At 39.7% G+C, this 22,674-nt stretch overlaps 1 protein-coding gene across 1 annotated transcript in view; it reads left to right on the top strand.

Moving 5' to 3' along the window:
- LOC145404026 (mechanosensitive cation channel TMEM63B-like) overlaps nt 1-22,674 on the top strand; it is a 188,992-nt gene that overhangs the window by 109,966 nt on the left and 56,352 nt on the right. Inside the window, exon 8 of the mRNA XM_080275629.1 lies at nt 13,712-13,905. Coding sequence (XP_080131755.1) covers nt 13,712-13,905 — 194 coding nt within the window. The remainder of the gene's footprint in view (nt 1-13,711; nt 13,906-22,674) is intronic.

The following is a 22,674-nucleotide window of genomic DNA, read 5'->3' as shown; positions in this document are numbered from 1 at the left end:
GGTCAGTGGTACAAAGGTCAAGTGTGCTAAAAGTAGCTAAAGGGTGGCGGTACTGATAGACAATACCAGCTGGAGCCTGCTTGCCCGCGGTTATTCAAAATTTACTAGAATCGCAAACACGACGATCCGCTGTTATATCCTTTTCGCCGAGCATCGCAAACGCGACGATCCGCGTTTAAGGGATTTATTTGGTCTCTACAAAGCACATGATATCAGGTTCATGTTCTCTCAAGAAATCGTTAATTTCGAGCCTTGCCAAAATTAAACCATCAACATTAGTATATATCATCTTCAAATTATTTTTGATGTTTTTTATACCCTCTTCTCTCCTACTCTCCGTCAATACCACTTCCTCAACTTCTGATCTTTCACAGCCATTCCTCTTAGTTTTCTTCACTTCTATTTCCTTAAATACCACTTCCTTACTTTCATATCCATTACTTTCCAAAAGAAAGTATTACATTCTTCCTCTGTCCTCCTATCATTTTTTTCCTTTACTTCTTCCTTCAATCATTTTAAAACTTCCCTCTCTTCTTCATTCAAATTTTTTCTTATTATAATATTTTCCATCCCTGCCTCATTGCTTAATTTCCAAGACACTTTAAGTATATCATCTACTACACTTTCTGATGACAACTTGACTCTCATTGGTCTTGTTTCCTCTTTCTTATAAGGCCCTATTCTCCTTACTTCTTCAATTTCTTTTACCCACTTGTCTCCTTCAGTATCAATCTTACCTAATATTCCTGTTACCAGGTTCGTGTCTTTCTCGAGTCTCACGAATCTAACCTTTTCTTCCTCCTCCCTGTTTCCAAATATTACCACACATCTGTTCCTTTCTACAGTTTCTCTCACTATTTTCCCTTTTTTCTTCAATATTTTCACTACATTTTCTTCCAATTTTATGTTGTTCATTTCTCTTTCTTCCTGGATGATTTCTCATAAGCTGACCACTTCTTTCTGTTCTTCTTCTACATGTGCCCACTTTGCCTTATGCTCTTCCAATACACTGCTCACCTTCTCCGTTTTATTAGTACTCTTTTCTAGTTTTCTCCTCAATTCAGTATTTTCATGCTTCAAATTTCTTATCTCTTCATTCGCCGTCTCATTAGACCGAATCAGACTCTGTATAGTAATCTCCGTATTCTCAGACACATCTTTTAACACTAGATTCTCCACTTTCTTTTAAAGTTCACTAATCCTCATAATCAATGTTTTAACCAGATCCATGACATTAGTATTTCTATCAATTCCTGGAAATTCGAGTCCCTCCGTGTTTACATTTTCGGCCATGATTGAGGTTGGTTACAACTTACGGTACCAAAACAGCTGTTACCGAAAATACTACAAGCATTCATGTATACTCTTGCCAATAAATGTTTACATTTTTGGAAGTCTATATTAACTTACAATATTTTAAACTGAAAACAAGACCATAGGAGACAGGACAAAAATAATTCGTAAAAGTTACTCAAGGTTTGCAGCTGTGGTGTGTGTGTGTGTGTGTGTGTGTGTGTGTGTTCTTACCTAATTGTATCTTTACAGGAATGAGTCAAGCTCGTATTGTCCCATGTCTTAGACCATATTTATCGTACATATCCTTAAATTTGTGAATTGTTTTGGCACACACTATTTCATTCGGTAGTGCATTCCATTGATCAATTGCTCTGTTTGGGAAACTGAATTTCCTTACGTCTTTATCACCTCTCTTCTTATGCAGTTTTTTGCAGTGTCCTCTTGCTGATTCTTCTCCATATGTTAAGTAATCATTTATGTCTATTTTCTCCTTTCCTGATATGCACTTATATAGCATTATCATGTCACCTCTTTTCCTTCTCTCCTGTAGTGTTGGTAGATTCAGTTTATTTAGTCTTTCTTCGTAGCTTAGGTCCCTTAAGCTTGGTATCCATCTTGTAGCGGCCCTTTGAACTTTTTCAATCTTGTCTATATGCTTTTTGAGATGAGGACTCCAGACTATTGATGCATATTCCAGGGTTGGTCTAATGAATGATGTTATTATCCTTCTTAGCATGTCTTCATTTATGTATGTGAATGCTATTCTCATATTTGCAAGCAGTGTATACATGTTCCGTACCTTCTCGCTGATGTGGTCAGCCGGAGATAGTCTGTTATTGATAATCACACCTAGGTCTTTCTCTCTTTCTGATGTGTATAGGGTTTTATTTCCTAACTTATAATCCCAATCAGGTCTTTTTCCACTTTTACCAAACTTGATTACATGACACTTGTCCACATTGAATTCCATTTGCCATGTACTACTCCATTCATGAAGTTTATTTAATTCTTCTTGTAGCTCTTTACAAGAGTCTGTGTCAGTAATTCTCCTTTGTATTTTTGCATCATCTGCAAACATATTCAGATAGCTCTCATTTCCAGTGTTACTGTTTATATCATTTATATACACTAAAAACATGATTGGTGCCAGCACTGAACCCTGTGGTACTCCACTAGTCATTTCTTTCCATGATGAGCAGTTTCCTCTTAGTACTGTCCTCATATCTCTTTTTATGAGAAAGTTTTGCATCCAACAAAACAGTTTGCCTCGAATTCCTCCTTGATGGTACAGTTTCCATAAAAGTCTTTGGTGTGGTACTGTGTCAAAAGCTTTCTTGAAATCTAAATAGATACTGTCCACCCATCCTTCCCTTTCCTGTATTGTGTGTTGTTACTCTGTCATAGTAGCTCAACAGATTAGTAACACATGATTTTCCTTTTCTGAAACCAAACTGTCTTTCTGTTATCATACTGTGTTCTTCTAGATGATTTACCCAAGCTTTTCTTATAAGTTTTTCTAATACCTTGCTTACAACACTGGTCAGTGATACTGGTCGGTAGTTGAGAGGATTTTGTCTATTTCCTTTCTTGAATAAGGGGACTATATTTGCTTTTTTCCAAATATTAGGTAGTTTCCCTTGACTCAAGGATTTCTTGAAAATTAAAAATAATGGTTTACTTAACTCCTTTGCACATTCTCATAATACCCAACATGAAATTTCATCAGGACCACTTGCTTTTCCTCTGTCTAATCTACTTAACTCCTCCTGTATTACTTTTTCTGCTATTTGTATATCTGGTAGTATGTGTGGACATGCGTGTTCCACATAGTCCCTCTCAAAATTTTTTCTTCTGTAAAAACTAATTGGAAATTCTTATTTAGTGCTTCACAAATATCTTTCTCTTGTGTATAAGTGATTCCCTCGTCCGTAATGGATTGTATTATATCTTTTACTTTGGTTTTGCTTCTGATATAGCTGTAAAACAGCTTTGGTTGATCACTACTTTTATTTATTATATCCTCCTCAAACTGTTTTTGGGCTTCCCTCCTTATTCTTGTATAGTCGTTTCTTGCCTGTTTGTAATTATTATACGCCCTTTCACTATTGTGTCTTCTGTATCTATTCCACAACAAATCTCTTCTTTCTTTAGATTTTTTACATTCTGTATTGAACCATTTCTGTATTTTCTTACCTGCTTCTTTGTGCTGTGGGATGTACTTCTGGACTCCTGTTTGATAAAATTCACAAAATTTTTTATATACAGCATTTAAATCTTGTCCTCTAAGCTCATTTTCCCAATCAACTTCTAAGAAATACTTCTTTAGGTCTTGATAATTTCCCTTTTTATAGTTTAGGCTCTTTTTGTAACTGTCATTGCTGTTTACTCTGTCATATGCTATCCTGAAGTTATAATTTAGTACTGCATGATCGCTTTTGCCGAGTGGAGGGTGATATATTAAACTGTCAATGTCATTTTCTTGCCTAGTAAATATTAGATCTAGCACTGAAGGTACATCAAGTCCTCTTTTTCTGGTGGTTTCCCTCACATGTTGCGTTAAGAAAAACTCTTGTACGAGCTCCAGGAGCTTTTGGTCCCAACAGCTTTCTTGGCTATTTATATCTAGAGTATTCCAATTTATATTTGTATTGAAGTCCCCACTTAATATAATTCTTTCCGATTTCTCTTCCATTTTATGTAGCAATGATCTTATACTCTGAATTGTACTCTCTGCCAGGTCCTCATATTCATCTCTTTCCCATGTGTTTGATCTGGGTGGCATGTACAAATTGGCTACAATTACTTTACCTTCAGATGTGTCGATCTCTACTGCAATCAGTTCTACTTGTGATGGTATATCTAGGTTTATTTCCTTGACTTTTAGATTTTTCTTAGTTAATATTATAATTCCTCCTGCTTTTTTTAAATTTCTGTCTCTTCTTCATATATTGTATTCCTCTAAGTTTAATATGTCATTGGATATCCTCGGTGTTAATTTTGTCTCGGTTAGGCATATTATTTGTGGTTCATTTTCTCTGACATAATCATTCATCTCTAGTAATTTAGATACCATTCCATCCACATTTGAGTACATCAACTTTATCATCTTGTTTATATACTTGTCATGACATGGTTCTACTACCTTCCTCCTTTTTCTTCCATCCTGTTTGTGTACCACTTTCGTACCTGCAATCCTATTACTGTGTAAAAAAATTTCTTCTTCTCCTCTTCTGATCTTCCCTCATTTTTTGTTTTTGCTTCCTCCCTTTTCTCTTTCAGTAATTCCAGTTCCTCTTGTGTTAGGCATCTTTTTATCCATACATTTTTGAACTCCTCTTTTTCCATAAGATTCTTTGCATTTTTTAGTATCTCTTCCACAGTGTTTACACTCTGGAAAGTCACCTTTAGAGGTCTTGTCTTGCTTTTCTCGTATTTCCCTAACCTTTTGTGTTCCTCTATATCTTTACTACAGATTTCCTCTGATACTTCTTTCAGTAAGCTCATTACATTTGCCATCTCCTTTTTGTCTCTAGTGATCTTGTTTTTAACTTCTTCCTCTTCTATACCAGTGATTACTATTGATTTATTTATCTCTACTGAATCTCTGACTAACTTTGGATTTTTTTGGATTATGGTTTTCACTTCCTTTTTAATGCTTTTTTCCTCCACCCTTGTTTCTAAGTCTTTCTTTACTTTCACCATTTCAGCATATGTGGTTTCTACATCATTTTTGTAGCTTTGCACAGCTTCATTCACCTGTGTTATCTTCTCCTCAATATCACTGCTCTGGTCCATAAGACTGCTTGCTTGCCTAATTGTCTCTGTGTTATTTTTGAACTCTTCCATAACACTCTCGTGATTGACTACTGTACTTGCCATTTCACTCACTTTCTTCCTAAGCGTACTCAATTCCACTGTTAGTTCACTGATGGTTGTGTCTTTCTTATTGGCCTCCCTTCCTAGTTTTTCTATCTCTTCCTTTTGCAACTGCATTTGCTTCTTTATTTCATCAATTTCATTTTTGAAAGCCATTTCTAGTTTGTGTACACGTTCAACCAGTCTATTATGAGTCTCCACTTCAACCAGTTCTTGGTAGAAATCATCATTTTGCTTTTTACTTTTATCCCTTTTCTTTTCCAAATTTGTTTTACTGAAGTATGTATCCATTTTGTAATACTAAATGAACAGAGTATGTACTTACAGAGTATGTACACTTTCCCCGTGTTGCTGTAGTCTAAACAAACCCAGCTGACTCAGCGCATCGTGGTTCTTTGTTCTGTTTGAACCAGTCTTATTTAAACTTATTATTTCTTTTCCTTTTAATAATGAAAAATCATTTAGTCTAACCTTGTACAGAGCTTGACTCATTCAGAGATACTAATTTAGGTAATGCCACTGGCCGTGTTGTTCTGGTACGAAGCGCCGATGACAGATGTCTACCTCCAATGACTCCCTTTGTGTGTGTGTGTGTGTGTGTGTGTGTGTTCCTGCTTTCTTTCTCTCTTACTGTGTGTGTGTGTGTGTGTGTGTGTGTGTGTGTGTGTGTGTGTGTGTTCTTACCTACCTAATTGTTCTTACCTAATTGTATCTTTACAGGAATGAGTCAAGCTCGTATTGTCCCGTGTCTTAGACCATATTTATCGTACATATCCTTAAATTTGTGAATTGTTTTGGCACACACTATTTCATTCGGTAGTGCATTCCATTGTTCAATTGCTTTGTTTGGGAAACTGAATTTCCTTACGTCTTTATCACCTCTCTTCTTATGCAGTTTTTTGCAGTGTCCTCTTGCTGATGCTTCTCCATATGTTAAGTAATCATTTATGTCTATTTTCTCCTTTCCTGATATGCACTTATATAGCATTATCATGTCACCTCTTTTCCTTCTCTCCTGTAGTGTTGGTAGATTCAGTTTATTTAGTCTTTCTTCGTAGCTTAGGTCCCTTAAGCTTGGTATCCATCTTGTAGCGGCCCTTTGAACTTTTTCAATCTTGTCTATATGCTTTTTGAGATGAGGACTCCAGACTACTGATGCATATTCCAGGGTTGGTCTAATGAATGATGTTATTATCCTTCTTAGCATGTCTTCATTTATGTATGTGAATGCTATTCTCATATTTGCAAGCAGTGTATACATGTTCCGTACCTTCTCGCTGATGTGGTCAGCCGGAGATAGTCTGTTATTGATAATCACACCTAGGTCTTTGTCTCTTTCTGATGTGTATAGGGTTTTATTTCCTAACTTATAATCCCAATCAGGTCTTTTTCCACTTTTACCAAACTTGATTACATGACACTTGTCCACATTGAATTCCATTTGCCATGTACTACTCCATTCATGAAGTTTATTTTATTCTTCTTGTAGCTCCCTACAAGAGTCTGTGCTAGTAATTCTCCTTTGTATTTTTGCATCATCTGCAAACATATTCAGATAGCTCTCATTTCCAGTGTTACTGTTTATATCATTTATGTACACTAGAAACATGATTGGTGCCAGCACCGAACCCTGTGGTTCTCCACTAGTCACTTCTTTCCATGATGAATAGTTTCCTCTTAGTACTGTCCTCATTTCTCTTTTTATGAGAAAGTCTTGCATCCAACAAAACAGTTTGCCTCGAATTCCTCCTTGATGGTACAGTTTCCATAAAAGTCTTTGGTGTGGTACTGTGTCAAAAGCTTTCTTGAAATCTAAATAGATACTGTCCACCCATCCTTCCCTTTCCTGTATTGTGTTTGTTACTCTGTCATAGTAGCTCAACAGATTAGTAACACATGATTTTCCTTTTCTGAAACCAAACTGTCTGTCTGTTATCATACTGTGTTCTTCTAGATGATTTACCCAAGCTTTTCTTATAAGTTTTTCTAATACCTTGCTTACAACACTGGTCAGTGATACTGGTCGGTAGTTGAGAGGATTTTGTCTATTTCCTTTCTTGAATAAGGGGACTATATTTGCTTTTTTCCAAATATCAGGTAGTTTCCCTTGACTCAAGGATTTCTTGAAAATTAAAAATAATGGTTTACTCAACTCCTTTGCACATTCTCGTAACACCCAACATGAAATTTCATCAGGACCACTTGCTTTTCCTCTGTCTAATCTACTTAACTCCTCTTGTATTACTTTTTATGCTATTTGTATATCTGGTAGTATGTGTGGACATGCGTGTTCTACATATTCCCTCTCAAAATTTTTTTCTTCTGTAAAAACTAATTGGAAATTCTTATTTAGTGCTTCACAAATATCTTTCTCTTGTGTATAAGTGATTCCCTCGTCCGTGATGGATTGTATTATATCTTTTACTTTGGTTTTGCTTCTGATATAGCTGTAAAACAGCTTTGGTTGATCACCACTTTTATTTATTATATCCTCCTCAAACTGTTTTTGGGCTTCCCTCCTTATTCTTGTATAGTCGTTTCTTGCCTGTTTGTAATTATTATACGCCCTTTCACTATTGTGTCTTCTGTATCTATTCCACAACAAATCTCTTCTTTCTTTTGATTTTTTACATTCTGTATTGAACCATTTCTGTATTTTCTGATCTGCTTCTTTGTGCTGTGGGATGTACTTCTGGACTCCTGTTTCATAAAATTCACAAAAATTTTTATATACAGCATTTAAATCTTGTCCTCTAAGCTCATTTTCCCAATCAACTTCTAAGAAATACTTCTTTAGGTCTTGATAATTTCCCTTTTTATAGTTTAGTCTCTTTTTGTAACTGTCATTGCTGTTTACTATGTCATATGCTATCCTGAAGTTATAATTTAGTACTGCATGATCGCTTTTGCCGAGTGGAGGGTGATATATTAAACTGTCAATGTCATTTTCTTGCCTAGTAAATATTAGATCTAGCACTGAAGGTACATCAAGTCCTCTTTTTCTAGTGGTTTCCCTCACATGTTGCGTTAAGAAAAACTCTTGTACGAGATCCAGGAGCTTTTGGTCCCAACAGTGTGTGTGTACGTGTGTGTGAGGGGGTGCACTGTCATTAATGGAATATGGTGTAGGGCAATGCATGGATTATTGTTATTATTATTACTATTACTATTATTATTATTATTATTTATTATTACTGTTACGTTTCGACCCCCCAGGGTGATTTTTGTTTTTTTTCCCCCAAGAATACTCCCCCAGTATCCCTGCTTGTCGTAAAAGGCGACTTAAAGGATTGATGGAGGGTTAGTGCCCCTCCCCGGGAAACAACTAACTAAAAAGACAAACAATAAGCCTCGGACAAGGACTGACCAAAAGGTGACGACCAAGGACCGGACAAAGGACATGGTAATTGGAACTTGGAATGTAAGGGGAGCGAATGATGAGGTGAAAGAGAGAGAGAGATTGTCCAGGTGCTTGAGGGTGCGAAAGTTGATGTATGCGGAATAACTAAAACGAAATGGTGAGGTGAGAGTGTGAGAGAATGGTAGTATGGATGGGTATATGTGCAGGAGTAGGTGAGAATGAGAGGGCAAAAGAAGGAGTATGTATAGTTGCGAGTAAAAGATGGAAGAAGAGCAAAAGAGAGTATGGATCAGTTGGGTCAAGGATTGTGTGGGTAAGATTGAAAGTTGGAATACAAATGTGGGCGATTGTGCGTGTGTATGCGCCAATGCAAGATCGTGCAAGCAGAGTGAGAGAAGAGTTCTGGACAAATGTGGAAGTGTGCATGGAAAAGTTTGGAAGGAATGAGAGAGTGTTTTTGATCGGTGATATGAAAGATAAAGTAAGGAATGTGAAGGTGGATTGAATAGTTGGTGAGTGGGGTGTGCCTGCTGTGATAGATGAGAATGGCTGTGCTTTAGTGGACATTTCTGCTGGGAGGGGGTTGGTGATAACCAATACCCTCTTCAGGCACAAAATGATCCACAGGTATACATGGCGAGTGATGAGAAGGGTGGGTGGTGAACTGAATGAAAGGAAGGCAATGAATGATTATGTGTGTGTGGATGAAAGGATGCGAAAATGTGTAATGGATGCAAGAGTGTATAGAGGTTGGGGGAGTGGACTTTCTGACCACTACTTGGTGGTGGCCAGAATCAAGGTCCAATTAGGATGGAAAAATAGAAGAAGGGAAGGATGGGAAGAAGGAGTATTTGTAAGGAGAGTGGAAAGGTTACAAGAGGATGAGAACAAGGCAGAGTATAAGAGAGAAGTGGAGGAACGATTGGGCAAATATGAATTGGAGCAGATGGGGGACGTGGAAGGTGTGTGCAGGATATTCACAGAAGAAATATGTGCAGCATGTGATGTGGTGTGTGGGATGAAGAGAAGACGGAGGAGTGTGCAAGGAACAGCGTGGTGGACTGAAGAGGTGAGACAGGCTGTGGCACAAAAGAAGAAAGCATACAATGAATGGATGAGAAATAGGGGCTTGGAAGAAGTTGAGAGGCGGAAGAGAGAGTTACATGTAGAAAGAAAGAGAGAGGTGAAAAGATTAGTAAGAGAAAGAAGAGAGTGGATGAGGAATTTGGAAGGAACTTGAGTGTAAAGTGGAGGGACTGTAAGAAAATGTTCTGGAAAGAGGTGAAAAGAGTAAGACAGGGTGGAAGTGAAATTAGCAGGGGAGTGAAAGATAAAAATGGTAGATTACTAGTGGAGAAGGGAGAAAAAGTGAGCAGATGGAGAGAACACTTTAAGGAATTGTTGAACATAGAGGATGGAAGTAATGCGAGCATAAGTGGCTGGGGAATGGCTGGGAGAAGAAGGGAGGTGAGAAAACAGGAAGAAATCAGTAGGATAGAAGTTGTGGAAGCAATGAAGAAAGTGAAATTGGGGAAAGCCTCAGGAATTGATGGAGTGTGTTTTGAAATGCTGAAGTATGGGGGAGAGATAGTAGTAGAATGGATGTGGAAAATGTGCAGATTGGCCTGGGAGGAAGGTAGAGTCCCGGAGGATTGGAAGTCAGGTATAATTATTCTCATGTACAAAGGAAAAGGGGAAAAAGAAGTGTGTGGTAATCATAGGGGCATTTGTCTTCTTAGTATAATAGGAAAAGTGTATGGTAGGATACTTATAGATAGAGTTAGAGAAAGAACAGAGGAATTAGTTTGAGAAGAACAAGAGGCTTTAGGAAGGGAAGAGGTTGTGTAGATCAGATATTCATTTATAGATCTTTAGTGGAAAAGTGTCTAGAGAAGGGAAAGAAGTTATATGCGGCTTTCCTGGATTTGGAGAAAGCACATGACAGTGTGGATAGACAAGGATTGTGGAAAATATTAAGAATATATGGAGTTGATGGGAAGTTGTTGAATGCTGTGAAGAGTATGTATGATGGTGCTAAGGCTGCAGTGCGTGTGATGGTGAACTGAGTGAATTTTTCTCTTTGAAGGTTGTGTTGAAACAGGGATGTGTCATGTCTCCCTGGTTGTTCAATCTGTACATGGATGGGGTAGTGAAAGAGGTACAAGGAGGGTAGTGGATGTTGGAGTGGTCCTGGTGAGAGAGGGTAGTGTTTGGAAACTCGCTGTACTGTTGTTTGCAGATGATACTGTGTTGTTGAGTGAAGACAAAGGAGAGCTGCAAGGCTTGGTGGATGAGTTTGGGAGAGTGTGTAAGAAACAGAATCTAAAGGTGAATGTAGAGAAGAGTAAAGTGATGGTCTTCGAGAGAGGTGAAGTCAGTGAATGTACAGCGTGGGTGGATGGTGAGGAATTGGAAAATGTGAGTACATTTAAGTACTTGGGTAGTGTGATGAGTAAGGATGGATGATTTGGAGGGTGAAGTGCTTGAAAGGGTACAGGAGGGAAGAAAGGTTGCTGGTTTCTTGAAAGCAGTGATAAGAAACAGGGAAGTGAGCATGGAAGTGAAATAGTTACTACATGGCAGTATTGTGATACCAACTCTAACGTATGGAAGTGAAGCTTGGACGTTGCTGGAAGGACACAAGTCAAGAGTGAGAGCAGTGGAAAAGAGTTATTTAAAAGAAGCCTGTGGAGTCACATGGAGAGACGGGCTGACAAATGAGAATATAAAGGAGCTTTGTGGTGTGGATGTGGATGTGATAGGAAGAGTTATGAGGAATACACTGAGGTGGTTTGGCCATGTGGAGAGGATGGAGGGTGAAAGATTGATGAGAAGAGTGTATGTGAGTGAGGTGGAGGGGGGAAGAGGGAGGAGGAGGCCGAGGATGAGATGGAGGGATGGGGTGGAGAGGTGTATGAGAGAGGGGGATGTTAGTTGGGAGCAGGGAAGTGAAATGGCTGGGGACAGGGCGACTTGGAGGCGATTTGTTTGTGGCCACCCTGAACGGGATTGAGGCATCTGGGAATAGATAGATAGATAGACATTTCAACTTTATTTCCACACCACCCAGGAGGTATAAGTCTTGGCTTTTTTTTTTTTTTTCTCCAGAGTAGGGCTATTCCACGTGGTGTGTGTGCATGTGTGAGTGTGTGTGTGCTTATGACCCTGACCTACACCAGCAACACCGCACAAGCAGCGCTGCCTAGTTTTATAGACAGTTCTGTGTAATTACTAACAAAAAGTGAATCTTTCATAAAAACCTTATAGCTTTTTTGTACAAGTAAAACTATACTGGGTTGTACCAAGGCCATCTAAAAGTATTTTTAGATGGCCTTGGCTGTACGGGAGGTCAGTTGTAAGTATGACAACAGTGTACGGGTGACCTGTTACACCCAGACCAGCCAGTTTAATGTGGTACCACTATAGAAAGCTGTGCAGAATTAATACACATCCAGATAATCTTCGGGTCACAACAATAATAGCAGACCATACTTATATTGGGCTCTCTTGTTCCATTATCACTTTGGATGGAAAGAAAGTTGTGCTGATATTGATAAACAACATTTGGTAGTCACTGGTAAGTTGAGAGTCTTATGTGCAGCCTTTGTGTCTGTTGTTTGTAATGTTATTCCTGTGCCTCCAATTTGCCTCTAGAAAGAAAAGGGGATATGATGGTCAGTGGGTGATTTAATAGATGGGAGGGTCATAAAAGGCTTTAAATTTTTCCAGGAAATAAATGGGAAAATTTATGGGTATAGTTGCCTCTCTTGACCATGAAATGACTATTCTTTCATGCATAGAGCACTTTCTGCAAAACAGGTGTGAGAAGTGTTATCTTGTACAGAAGTGAGATCGCCAGTGAAAGAAAAGGATATATGCAGATTGGAATGCAGTGGACTGAAAATGTTGAGATGGATGAGTAGGGCATTACTGAATGATATAACTGAGAAAAATGTCATCCTCCACCCTCTCCACATGACCAACCCATCCCCGTCTACCCATTCTCATCACAACACTAAACCATTCATGTTCCATCCATCCTCTCAACTCCTCATTTGCACTCGCAATCCCCCCAGATCTGCCAGTCAGGGGTGCACCACACATCATTTAATCATTCTCATCATTGCATGCTGGAACATACTAATACCCTCCCTCATTGCCCAAATGTAACAACTGCACGCTTTCCCAAATGTAACAACTGCACATCATCATACTTCTGACACATGCTGCACACAGGGACCCCTCTAGCATGGTGGGAAAGCCCACTCCAAGTCGGGAGGGCAACAACTTCCTGAGCTTTTTCTGACCACTCCTTACCCTTGCCACCAAGCTAACTCCAGCCCAATCTCCAGCACATATGTCCCCCCAAAAACTCCACACACTCCATGCACTCAAGAGAGTCTCAAGCAGTATTAATCCTTTTCAGCCTGTCTACTTGTGTATGCTATCCTTTACATACTGAACACACGAAACCAGCATTATTTTGCAGCCTACCTCTAATACCACAATGTTTTTTATGCACCCACTTATCATAGACATTGCATAAAATGGACATATGTCCCATACTCTTGTGGCAAACTCTGCATCACCAGACTTCTGCTTTGACAGCATCATCACCTGCTCACAATCTCATCACTTTTGTTTTACCCACATTTACTCTCAAACCTTTGTGCCCCATCCCATGTCTCCACTTCCTCCAAAATCTTTCTTCCACAACCATCATATTCTCTGCAGTCAACACCAAATCATCAGCATACAACATCCCCCATGAGAGTCCAGTTTTAAAGTCACATGAGAAAGCTTCAAACACCATGACAAACAATACGAGGCTTAAAACTAACCCCTGATGCAACCGATCATTCACAGAATAATCATCACTCAAACCTCCATGTACTCTAACCTGGATGTGAACACACTCATACATTTCCATAACCACTCTAACTAACCACTCCTCAGTCCCAAGCTTTCTCCTTACCCATTTCACCACTTCCCAGGTCAGTCTGTCAAATGCCTTCTCCAAATCAGCAAAAACGAAGTGCAACCTTTTCTTCATACCCATATGTTTTTCCAGAAGCTGTCAAACAATAAATATTGCATAAGTGGGCCCTTTACCATGCTTCATCAGGTTGTCACTTTAGTTGATGAGTTTGAAGTTTACTTGTCTTCTTTCTTTTTCAGGGTCCAGCAGTCTCTGAGATATTACCAACTCTGCTGCTGTGGACAGTGTCTGCAGGGATGCCAGTAATGGTGGCTTATTCAGACAAGTTCATGTCACACTGGACACGGTCAGCAGAGAACCATTCTATTATGGTCAAGACATACACCTTTCTGTTGCTCATGATAATCATCCTCCCATCACTGGGTCTCACTAGGTATGTGTCCTCCTCCTCCTCCTCCTCCTTCTTCTCCCTCCTCCTCCTCCTCCTCCTCCCCCTCCTCCTCCTTAGCTTTCAAAAATTTTGGCTCCAGTCATATGTAATACTTGTCATTATGTGCTCAGTATATAAAGTTGCCCTTGTAGTACTTTAAAAGAAGGGATTATCTCTCAACTGCTAAGTTACAAAGGAGCATTACTATTGTTTTGCGCATTTCATTGTTCAAATAGCTATACCTTTTTGATTCATTTTTGTCCTTTCCTTTGCCATTTCATTATTTCCTAAATGCTACCCTTCTCAGGCATGGCGACGCGAATTGCGTCTCATGTTTCTCTCCTGATAAACGCACATGGATGTGAATTGTGTGATAAAGCAGAAAAAAATTCGGGCAATTTGCGTCAAATTTTGCTGTGTTCTAGCGGGCATATCTCTCCTCAGAAGTAAACCTTTGGCAACATTGTCACGACCTGTATGGGACTCTATGGAGCGGTAAATCCCAGTACCTTACGATCAGCCAAGCTGTAGGGTTGCACCAAGTATGTTGTCCCTTTAACGCCTCCAATTCTCCCCCTCCTGCCCGAGGCCAAAGCCCCTGTTGACATATCGTGGTTAAATCTGCGAGTATATTATGAAGTGATTTTGTCAATGGAATATATATATATATATATATATATATATATATATATACATACAGTTATATATATATACAGCATATATATATACACTCAATCCTCGTAAATCGTGTGTTCATAAATCACGGATTCGTAAATCACGGCAAGGTGGCTGTCAGACTGCCGGCAACCTTAAATCACTGTTAAGTCACGAAAATCGCGGATCTAGGCACCCAAGTGGGCCTTTCCTGAGGAGAACCATAAACCGCAGCATTCAAACTGAAAATCGAGACCCTACAACCAATCACTGCGCGTCCCTGGTGGCATATGTGCATACTAATGCCGCCATGTTGTTATTGTTCTTTTCCCACCAGTCCGCACACTACAGACCGTCGCCGTGGAGTACGAGAGTTACCTGCCTTTTTTGTGCAACTTCCCCATGCCTCCTACCTGCCATGGCCCCTCCCGACCCCCCAGTGAAGCGCTGTAAGCAGTATGGGGTCAAGAAGTTGCCGCAGTTGTTGTATAGTCAACGTTTGGAGCTCATTCGTCATGTTGAGAAGGGAGAGAAGCTTTCAAAGCTGGCGAAAGAGTTTGAGAAGAACAAGTGCTGAGAGGTTCTAAGTTCTTCCCAACACCACCCCACTCCATTCACTTAAGCAGTTTCGTCATAGGATTAAGGTGAGATCCCTTAACATGACTTTTTTCTATTTAAGACATGCACTGAATACTCCTAAATTTGTATGTTTGTGTTTGATGGTGCCTAGATAGATGTAGGTAGGGTGCTGTGGGGGCGGGTTGGCCAAAGTCCGGACCCAAATTAATTTTTCACATAAGAGTTATTATTCATAAATCACGGAATTAGTAAATCACGGCAGTGGTCCAGACCCAAATTGCCATGATTTACGAGGATTGAGTGTATATATATATATATATATTTATATACTGTATATATACAGTACAATCCCTGCTATCCGGTATCCAGACAAACGGAATACTCAGAAAAACGGGAAAATTCAAGGGCTGGTAAAAACGTTGGTAAGTTATAACTGTACGCCATTTTGAATGGACCGCCAAACTGCCGTTTTATCATGTCATGCGAGGCTGGGTGAAGTTGGACTAAGCGAGGTGAAGGCATTTTCTGGCTAATGTAAATCCCTAGTAAATCCTCTTAACCAGCCCTCCTCTTCCCTCTTTCCCCTACTTGAATTCAGTCATCCTCCACACCCTCCACAATTTCCACAAATCACCAGTCTGCTTTTTACCACCAGACAGTAAACAAGCTCTCTTGCTGTTGTGTTGCTTTGATGGACGGTAATTTCAACACTCCAAAATGCCTAAAGAGCAAACGAAACGTAAGCGTGTCGTGCTTACTTTGAAACAGAAACTGGACATATGCAATAGACTTGAAAAAGGCAAACATTATAAAACACTGATGACCGAATATAATGTAGGAAATCCAACGATTTATGATACCAAGGCCCAAGCATCCAAGCTCAATGAATTTTTCATGAAAAGCGAGACAAGTAAGTCCATTGAAAAAAGGCATACTCTTCATCGTTCGAGTGGTTTTGCTTAGAAAGATATAGGGGAGCACCTATTTCTGGTCCTCTTATACAAGAAAAAGCAAGAGAGTTTCACAGTAAATTGAATACAGAAGTCGAATGTGATTTCAGTGTTGGATGGTTAAATCGTTTCAAAGACAGGCATGATATTTGTAAACCAGACATCTCGGGAGAGAGCAAATCAGCAAACGCCGGTGTTTTTCTTCCTAACGGACCAACTCTAACTTGCACCACATAAATTCATCTTAGAATGCATGTATGCTGGCAGAGATGGAAAAAAAAAAAAATTTTAATAGGAATGAAGGTTTACTTTGTTGGAAGAAAAAAATATATGCTTGCACTTCATATGTACATCATGTATTTTATTTAGTGCAAAACAGCTGATTGGCGGCGGGTGAAGGGTGGAATGGTGGAAGTCAGTCGGGACCGGGACCGTAAACAAAGCTTGTGTGGGGGCACAGGTGTGATAATTCTACAGTGCAGTCTTAACATCAGTTCACCAATAAATGTTCAAGATTTTATTTCTTTATTTTTCCACTTTTATGAGTACAGTACATACAACGAATACTTCGGTAGTTAACAGAATGGTGCAAAACAGTGGCGGAATGGTGGCGGTCAGTCGGGGCCAGGACCGTAAACAAAGCTGATGTGGGGGCACAGGTGTCGTGATAATTTACAAATAAATATTCAGGATTTTATTTCTTTAGTTTTCCACATTTATGAGTACAGTACATACAAGAAATTATTCGGTAGTTAACAGAATGGACTTGTGCATTTTGCAGTACCGGTATTGCAAGGCATTGCATGCACGTGCATTATTACCATGGTGTGTGTTTACGAGGTAATATTTCAGGTGGAATCTCTTAGTGTGCCCCCTGATGTGAGTGGTGAGTACATGAATTGTATTTACTGCTGTGATAATGATCACCTTTGTATAGATTTGAATATCAGAACTACGGGAAAAATCTGTAACCGGGAAGGTAAATTCCCCAAGCCGCCCAGTTAACTGGGATTGTACTGTATATATATATATATATATATATATATATATATATATATATATATACTTGTTACCATATTATCCAATGCAGCTGCTGTTATACAGCATTATTGTCTGCCAAGTTGTATTACAGGTCTAACTAAACCAAAGGACTGAGCTTCCTTAGTAGTTAAGAATCCTGTAATGGCTAGATTTACTTTACCAATAATAGGTAACTTTAATTTCTTCACAATGACTGCAGAAGTGAAGGTTTTCTGTGCACCCTTATCAAAAAGAGTACATACTGATATGTTTCTATTTTCTACCATTACCTTCACATATGGAATTGGAACTGCAGGAGGCATTAATACTGGATTTTTTTTTGCTTTAGCAACTGTCATATTGACACTTGCAGTTTTAGGAGCCTCATATTTCATCCTGGGGCATGAAGCACTAGATGATGGTCCTTTTTACATTTGAAACAAAGATTTAGTTTAATCTTGCAGTCTGCGGAAGTGTGTTCAGAATTCGTGCAAATTATACAACACTCCAATTCCCATTTCCTAGAGCGTCACTGTTGTGGAAGCATAATCAGGAAAATGTTGACAAGATGCACTGGAATGTTGTTCACCACAAAATGCACAAACCTTCCTGTCCTTTACCATGGAAATTTTTACCTCCTTATTTTCATCAGCTTGTCTATTCCTTGTCTTTAATGTTTTATCCTCAGATTTTAAAGAGCTAAGGAAGGTACCTACCTCTTCTTTAGGTACAGACTTAGCCATCCCTGACCTAGGTTTCCCAACCAGTTGGTTAATGGTTCTTTTCCTTATTTCAGCCTTCTGTTTAATATCAGCAGGCTTTACTGTTCCTTGCAAATATTTACAGAGTTGCATTAAGCCTTCTTCAATCTCCTCAGAGGAGAAATCATCCTTTTGGTATCTACTATACAAGGCATCTTTGGTTCTGGGTAGAAGCTTTAATGACACAAATCTAGAAAGCACCCAATCTGCTGCTTTAATATCTTTGTAAGTACCTAAAGCCTTTAAATTATAACTCATTGTACAGTAGTGCACCAACTTTCGCTACAGCAGGATTCGCGGAATCCACTTTCGCGGCATGCACCAAATATTCCCTAACTTCCACTTTCGCTTGAAAAAAATCGATTTTCGCGCACAAATTTTGGGTTTGGGACAATATTTTGAACTTTGAATTTCCTGCACCGCCCGCCCGCAACCCACCGCCATCTTGAATGACGTCATGTCAACACTCTGTCCACCCATTCCCGCCATTGTGTACGAGCGTGCTAGCTCCATTGTGTTGGATTCTCACGGTTCAATGGCCTCTACTATACCTGGTAGTATGGGGAAAGGGCCTGGTGGTGTGGGGGGAGAGCCTGGTGGTGTTGGGGGAGGGCCGGAAGGCAGTGGTGGTGATAAAAAGTGGCCGGGACATTCAAAGTCGGGAGGAAAGGCCAAGGCTAAAAGAGAGTATTGTGTTGGAGTGAAGAAACGGCAGTATAATAATGAAATGAAAAGGAAGATAGTTGAGCACATGGACAAGGGCGCAAAAAACAGTGAAATCTGCCGTATATTTAACATCCCAGAATAGACAGTGCGTAGTATGAGGAAACAGCATGGTGGTAGCGAGGCAGCAAGAGGTGGCGCCAATATGTCTGGCGTGGCTAAATAAACCCGCCACGCGCCTCGGATAATTACTCCCAACATCCATTAAACACCTCAACCTGGTCTCTGTGGTATGTTTCTCCTCATATAATGTGTACTGTACAGTTTTTATTGTTTGTATCTCACAATGCAATGTACAATAGTGATTTGATGTACTGTATTGCAAGTGAAAATGAAAATCTGATGTTGCTTTAGGATAACCGGGAACCAATTAGCCTTTTTGCCATAAAGACAATGCCCCAATTTTCGCTAATTCTACTTTCACACATTATTTTTGGACCCAATTAGGCGCGAAAATTGGTGCCCCACTGTAGTCCAAAAATTTTGCAAGGAATCAAAGTCATGTTTAGATATGGGTAATTCAATGAGAGCCTTAAGTAATTGGGTGATGACCTGCTCCCTGTCTTAATAATTCTAAGGATAGTTAAAGCCACCTCATAATTGTTTTCTTCCACAGGTAATTCCTTTATCAACTTGTAAGGCGTCCCCTTGACCTGTCCTAACAGATATGAGAGTTTACTCACACTGGGGAGATCTGTTCTATCATGAGCTGAGTATTTAAACTAATCCCGAAAAGATTTCCAATTTTGCGTCTCGTCAAACTCCGGAAGCGTAATTTATGGTAGTGCAGCTTTACTCCACTGTTCCACGACTTTTATTTCTGCGATAGTATCAACCAATTTTGACTCTTAACAGCTTCACTAATGTTATATATTCCTCTAGTTTACCTTCAGATTTGGTAGTCTCTGACTCCAGAAGATCTTTATCATCATCTTTCACTATTGCTGCTTCTAAATTTACGTAACATTCTTCATACAATGAGTCCTTGATATACGAAAGGGATAGGGACCAAAAAAAACTTTTGTAATTCGAAATTTCGTATATCGGAACGATTTTCCCCATTGAAATACACATATAAATGGGGGGATGCGTCCCAGGACCCCCTCAGACCCCCACCTAAACTTCACCCCCCCCCATTAAGAAGTAAGCAATACATGTATACAATTGTAGAGAAGGTGGCCATATTCTTGCACATCTCCTTTTACTTCATCATAGTTCCAATGGTGGAAACAGCAAGGCCTAAAGCACGTCCGATCTCCAAGACTCTCTGCCCCTCCTCATGGGGTCTTATAATTTCCAATTTCCTTTTCAGAATTAGAGTATGGTGCAGCTGCTGCTTTGCAGTGGGCTCCCCCAATGCTGGAGATGATGCAGGGCGCTTGGGAGGCATGGCAAAACAATACGAAAAGGTGAAGGGCTGCGAAAATATCCTCACGTACAGCGAGGCTGTAAGGAGAGGAGGGCGTGGACTCAACTGAGAAGCGCGCGAAAATATGTTTACCAGAGAGGGGTTAGTTCGTTTTCTCTCGGCAAGGAAGTGAGGCGCTATGCACCGCGCCAATTTTGAATTTTTCATACAGTATTCCATTAACCACTTCGTAGTTGCCGGCCATGAACAACACTTCGCTGTTTCGGTGTGAATGACGATGAGTTAGGGCATTATAAAAAACTGCGAACAATTACGGGAAGGGAACGAAGGTCACTGGTGTGTGTACTTGATCCTACTCTACCCTCCCATCAGTCAGGCGTTCTCTTCACTCCACGCCTATGTTTAAATGCTTACGTTACATGCGCCCTAATTTTGAGTAAGTTTCTTTCAGCAAGAGAACATAATATACCACCCTCAAAACAGTCAGAAAAATATAGAAGACAAACTAGAGGAATATAAACTGAATTGGCATGGTCTTTAGGCTGTATGCGTGCATGAAAGATTATGGGTTTTACAATTTTAAGAGACGATATGGAACAAAAGTATTTGCTAATCAAAAAAAAAAAATTACTCTTTCGTCCTACATATTCTCGTAGGTTAGCATTCAGTTCCACAGTCTTCGTTTGGTATCACTCTTCCCAATATATTTCAGACCGACTGAGCACAGTTATTCTGCTCCTTAGAGTTAGGGGGAGTACATTTACTGCTCGTTCTTTTGTTTGTTCTTATGTGTATGAGTGAAGGAGAGAGGACTGATACAAACAATAATATATTCCATTATCGCATGCATAGCTGCTGGCCCTGAACAACTCTTTACTGTACTGGTCTCGCATGTTCTCGTAGGTTAGCATTCAGTTCCACATTCTTCATTCGGTATCACTCTTCCCAGTATATTTCAGACCGGCTGAGCACAGTTATTTCTGCTCCTTTGAGTTAGTGTACATTTACTGCTCATTCTTTTGTTTGTTCATATGTGTACGTGTGAAAGAGAGAGGACTGATACAAACAATAATGTATTCCATTATCGCTTTCATAACTGCTGGCCCTGAACAGCGCCTTACTGTACTGGCGTCAGTGACATTGAGTTAGGGTGAGCTTTAAAAAAATCTGCGAGCAAATATGGGAAGGGAATGAGGGTCACCGGTGTGTTTACACAACTCTGCTCTACCACCTCAAGCAGTCTGGCATTCACAGTTCACTTCATCCCAGATGTTTTCGGCCAATGTATACATGCTGATGTAACACTCATCCTAATTTTATTAATTCTTACACGAATCATAGCAAATCACAGGATGGGTTTAGGGGAAAAAAATAATTAAAAAAAAAAAAGCCAGGTGTGCCAGACGAGTTTTTTCACTTATGTAAGAAAAAGAAATTGATTTTAGAACTTTGAAAAAATGGTCCCAAGGCCGACTACGGGTGCACGCAAATATCTGAACCCACAGCCACTGAGGGGGCTAGACATACATTTTACTTTAAGCAGTAAAAGCATCTTACCAAATCAGTTCTTCCTGATAGTCTGTTATATTTTTCAGATTATTTCTGGGTTGGTAAATACAGTAAACGTTTCTTATTAAATCTGTTTCCCCGTCATTTTTAGCTGTTCTGGTGTGAGAACTCTTGTTTATTTCATTAACATAATGGCGGAAAGGACTATTCTTCCCAAAGTGTTTAATTAAACCTGGCCTAACCGAGCTTATCTGTACCTAATAATTTTTTAACCTAACCTAACCTAACCTCCAGTTGGGAAATTGGGAAACGATATCCATCATTGATCACATTGAGTTTCTTCCACTGCTCTCGAAACGATCATAGGGGAAAGTGATGATAACAACGGGGAGGAAATTTTCAGCAAGAAAAAGTAATTTGCCAAACTGAAACTTGTCAGAAAATTACAGAAACAAGCCGGAGGATTATGCATTGAATTGATAAGGTCTTTCTGTTGCTTCAAGTGTACAATGAAAGACACAGGTATCTTCCCAAAGTCTGACGAATATAGCATGGAAAAATTGAACCATTTGAAACGTGCACTAGTAGAAACAGGGTTTTCATTGTATTTCGCCTGGTGTAAATTTTCGTCAGACTGAACTGGGAAGATAGTTGCGTCTTTCATTGTACATTTGCCGGTAAATAAATCAGTCTAACTACTGTATTTCCAATTTCCTCCTGAGAGTGACAGTACGATGCTGTTTCTTCTTTCCACCTGGTTCCCCGGATGCTGGAGATGATGCATGGCGCTGGGGAGGCATGGTGAAAATACGAAAATATGAAGAACAGAGAAAAACAGCGTAACTTACAGCGAAGCTGAGAGGAGAGGATGGACGTGACTCGACTGGGAAGCGCGCGAAAATGTGTTTTACCAGAGAGGGGTTAGTTCGTTTTCTCGCCGCAAGTGAGCGCGGCACTGTGCAGCATGCCCATTTTGAATTTTTCGTATTTCCTCTCATAGCGTTTTTCGTACCATTGAGACAGATACTTTCGTACTGTGGAATTTGTCCTACATTTATCACTTTCGTACCATCAGAAATTCGTACTTCGAGTCTTCGTATTTCAAGGACTCACTGTACAGTAATCGCTCTAATATCCGAACGCCCATTATCCGAACATCCCCACTAACTGGGCATAATCGTCCTGGGATCCAATATTCCCAAAATGA

This window comes from Coenobita brevimanus, chromosome 62 (assembly GCF_032717465.1).
Source record: "Coenobita brevimanus isolate Jiangsu-jjx chromosome 62, ASM3271746v2, whole genome shotgun sequence".
NCBI classification, from domain to species: Eukaryota; Metazoa; Arthropoda; class Malacostraca; order Decapoda; family Coenobitidae; genus Coenobita; species Coenobita brevimanus.
This window is presented reverse-complemented; position numbering and strand designations above follow the sequence as displayed.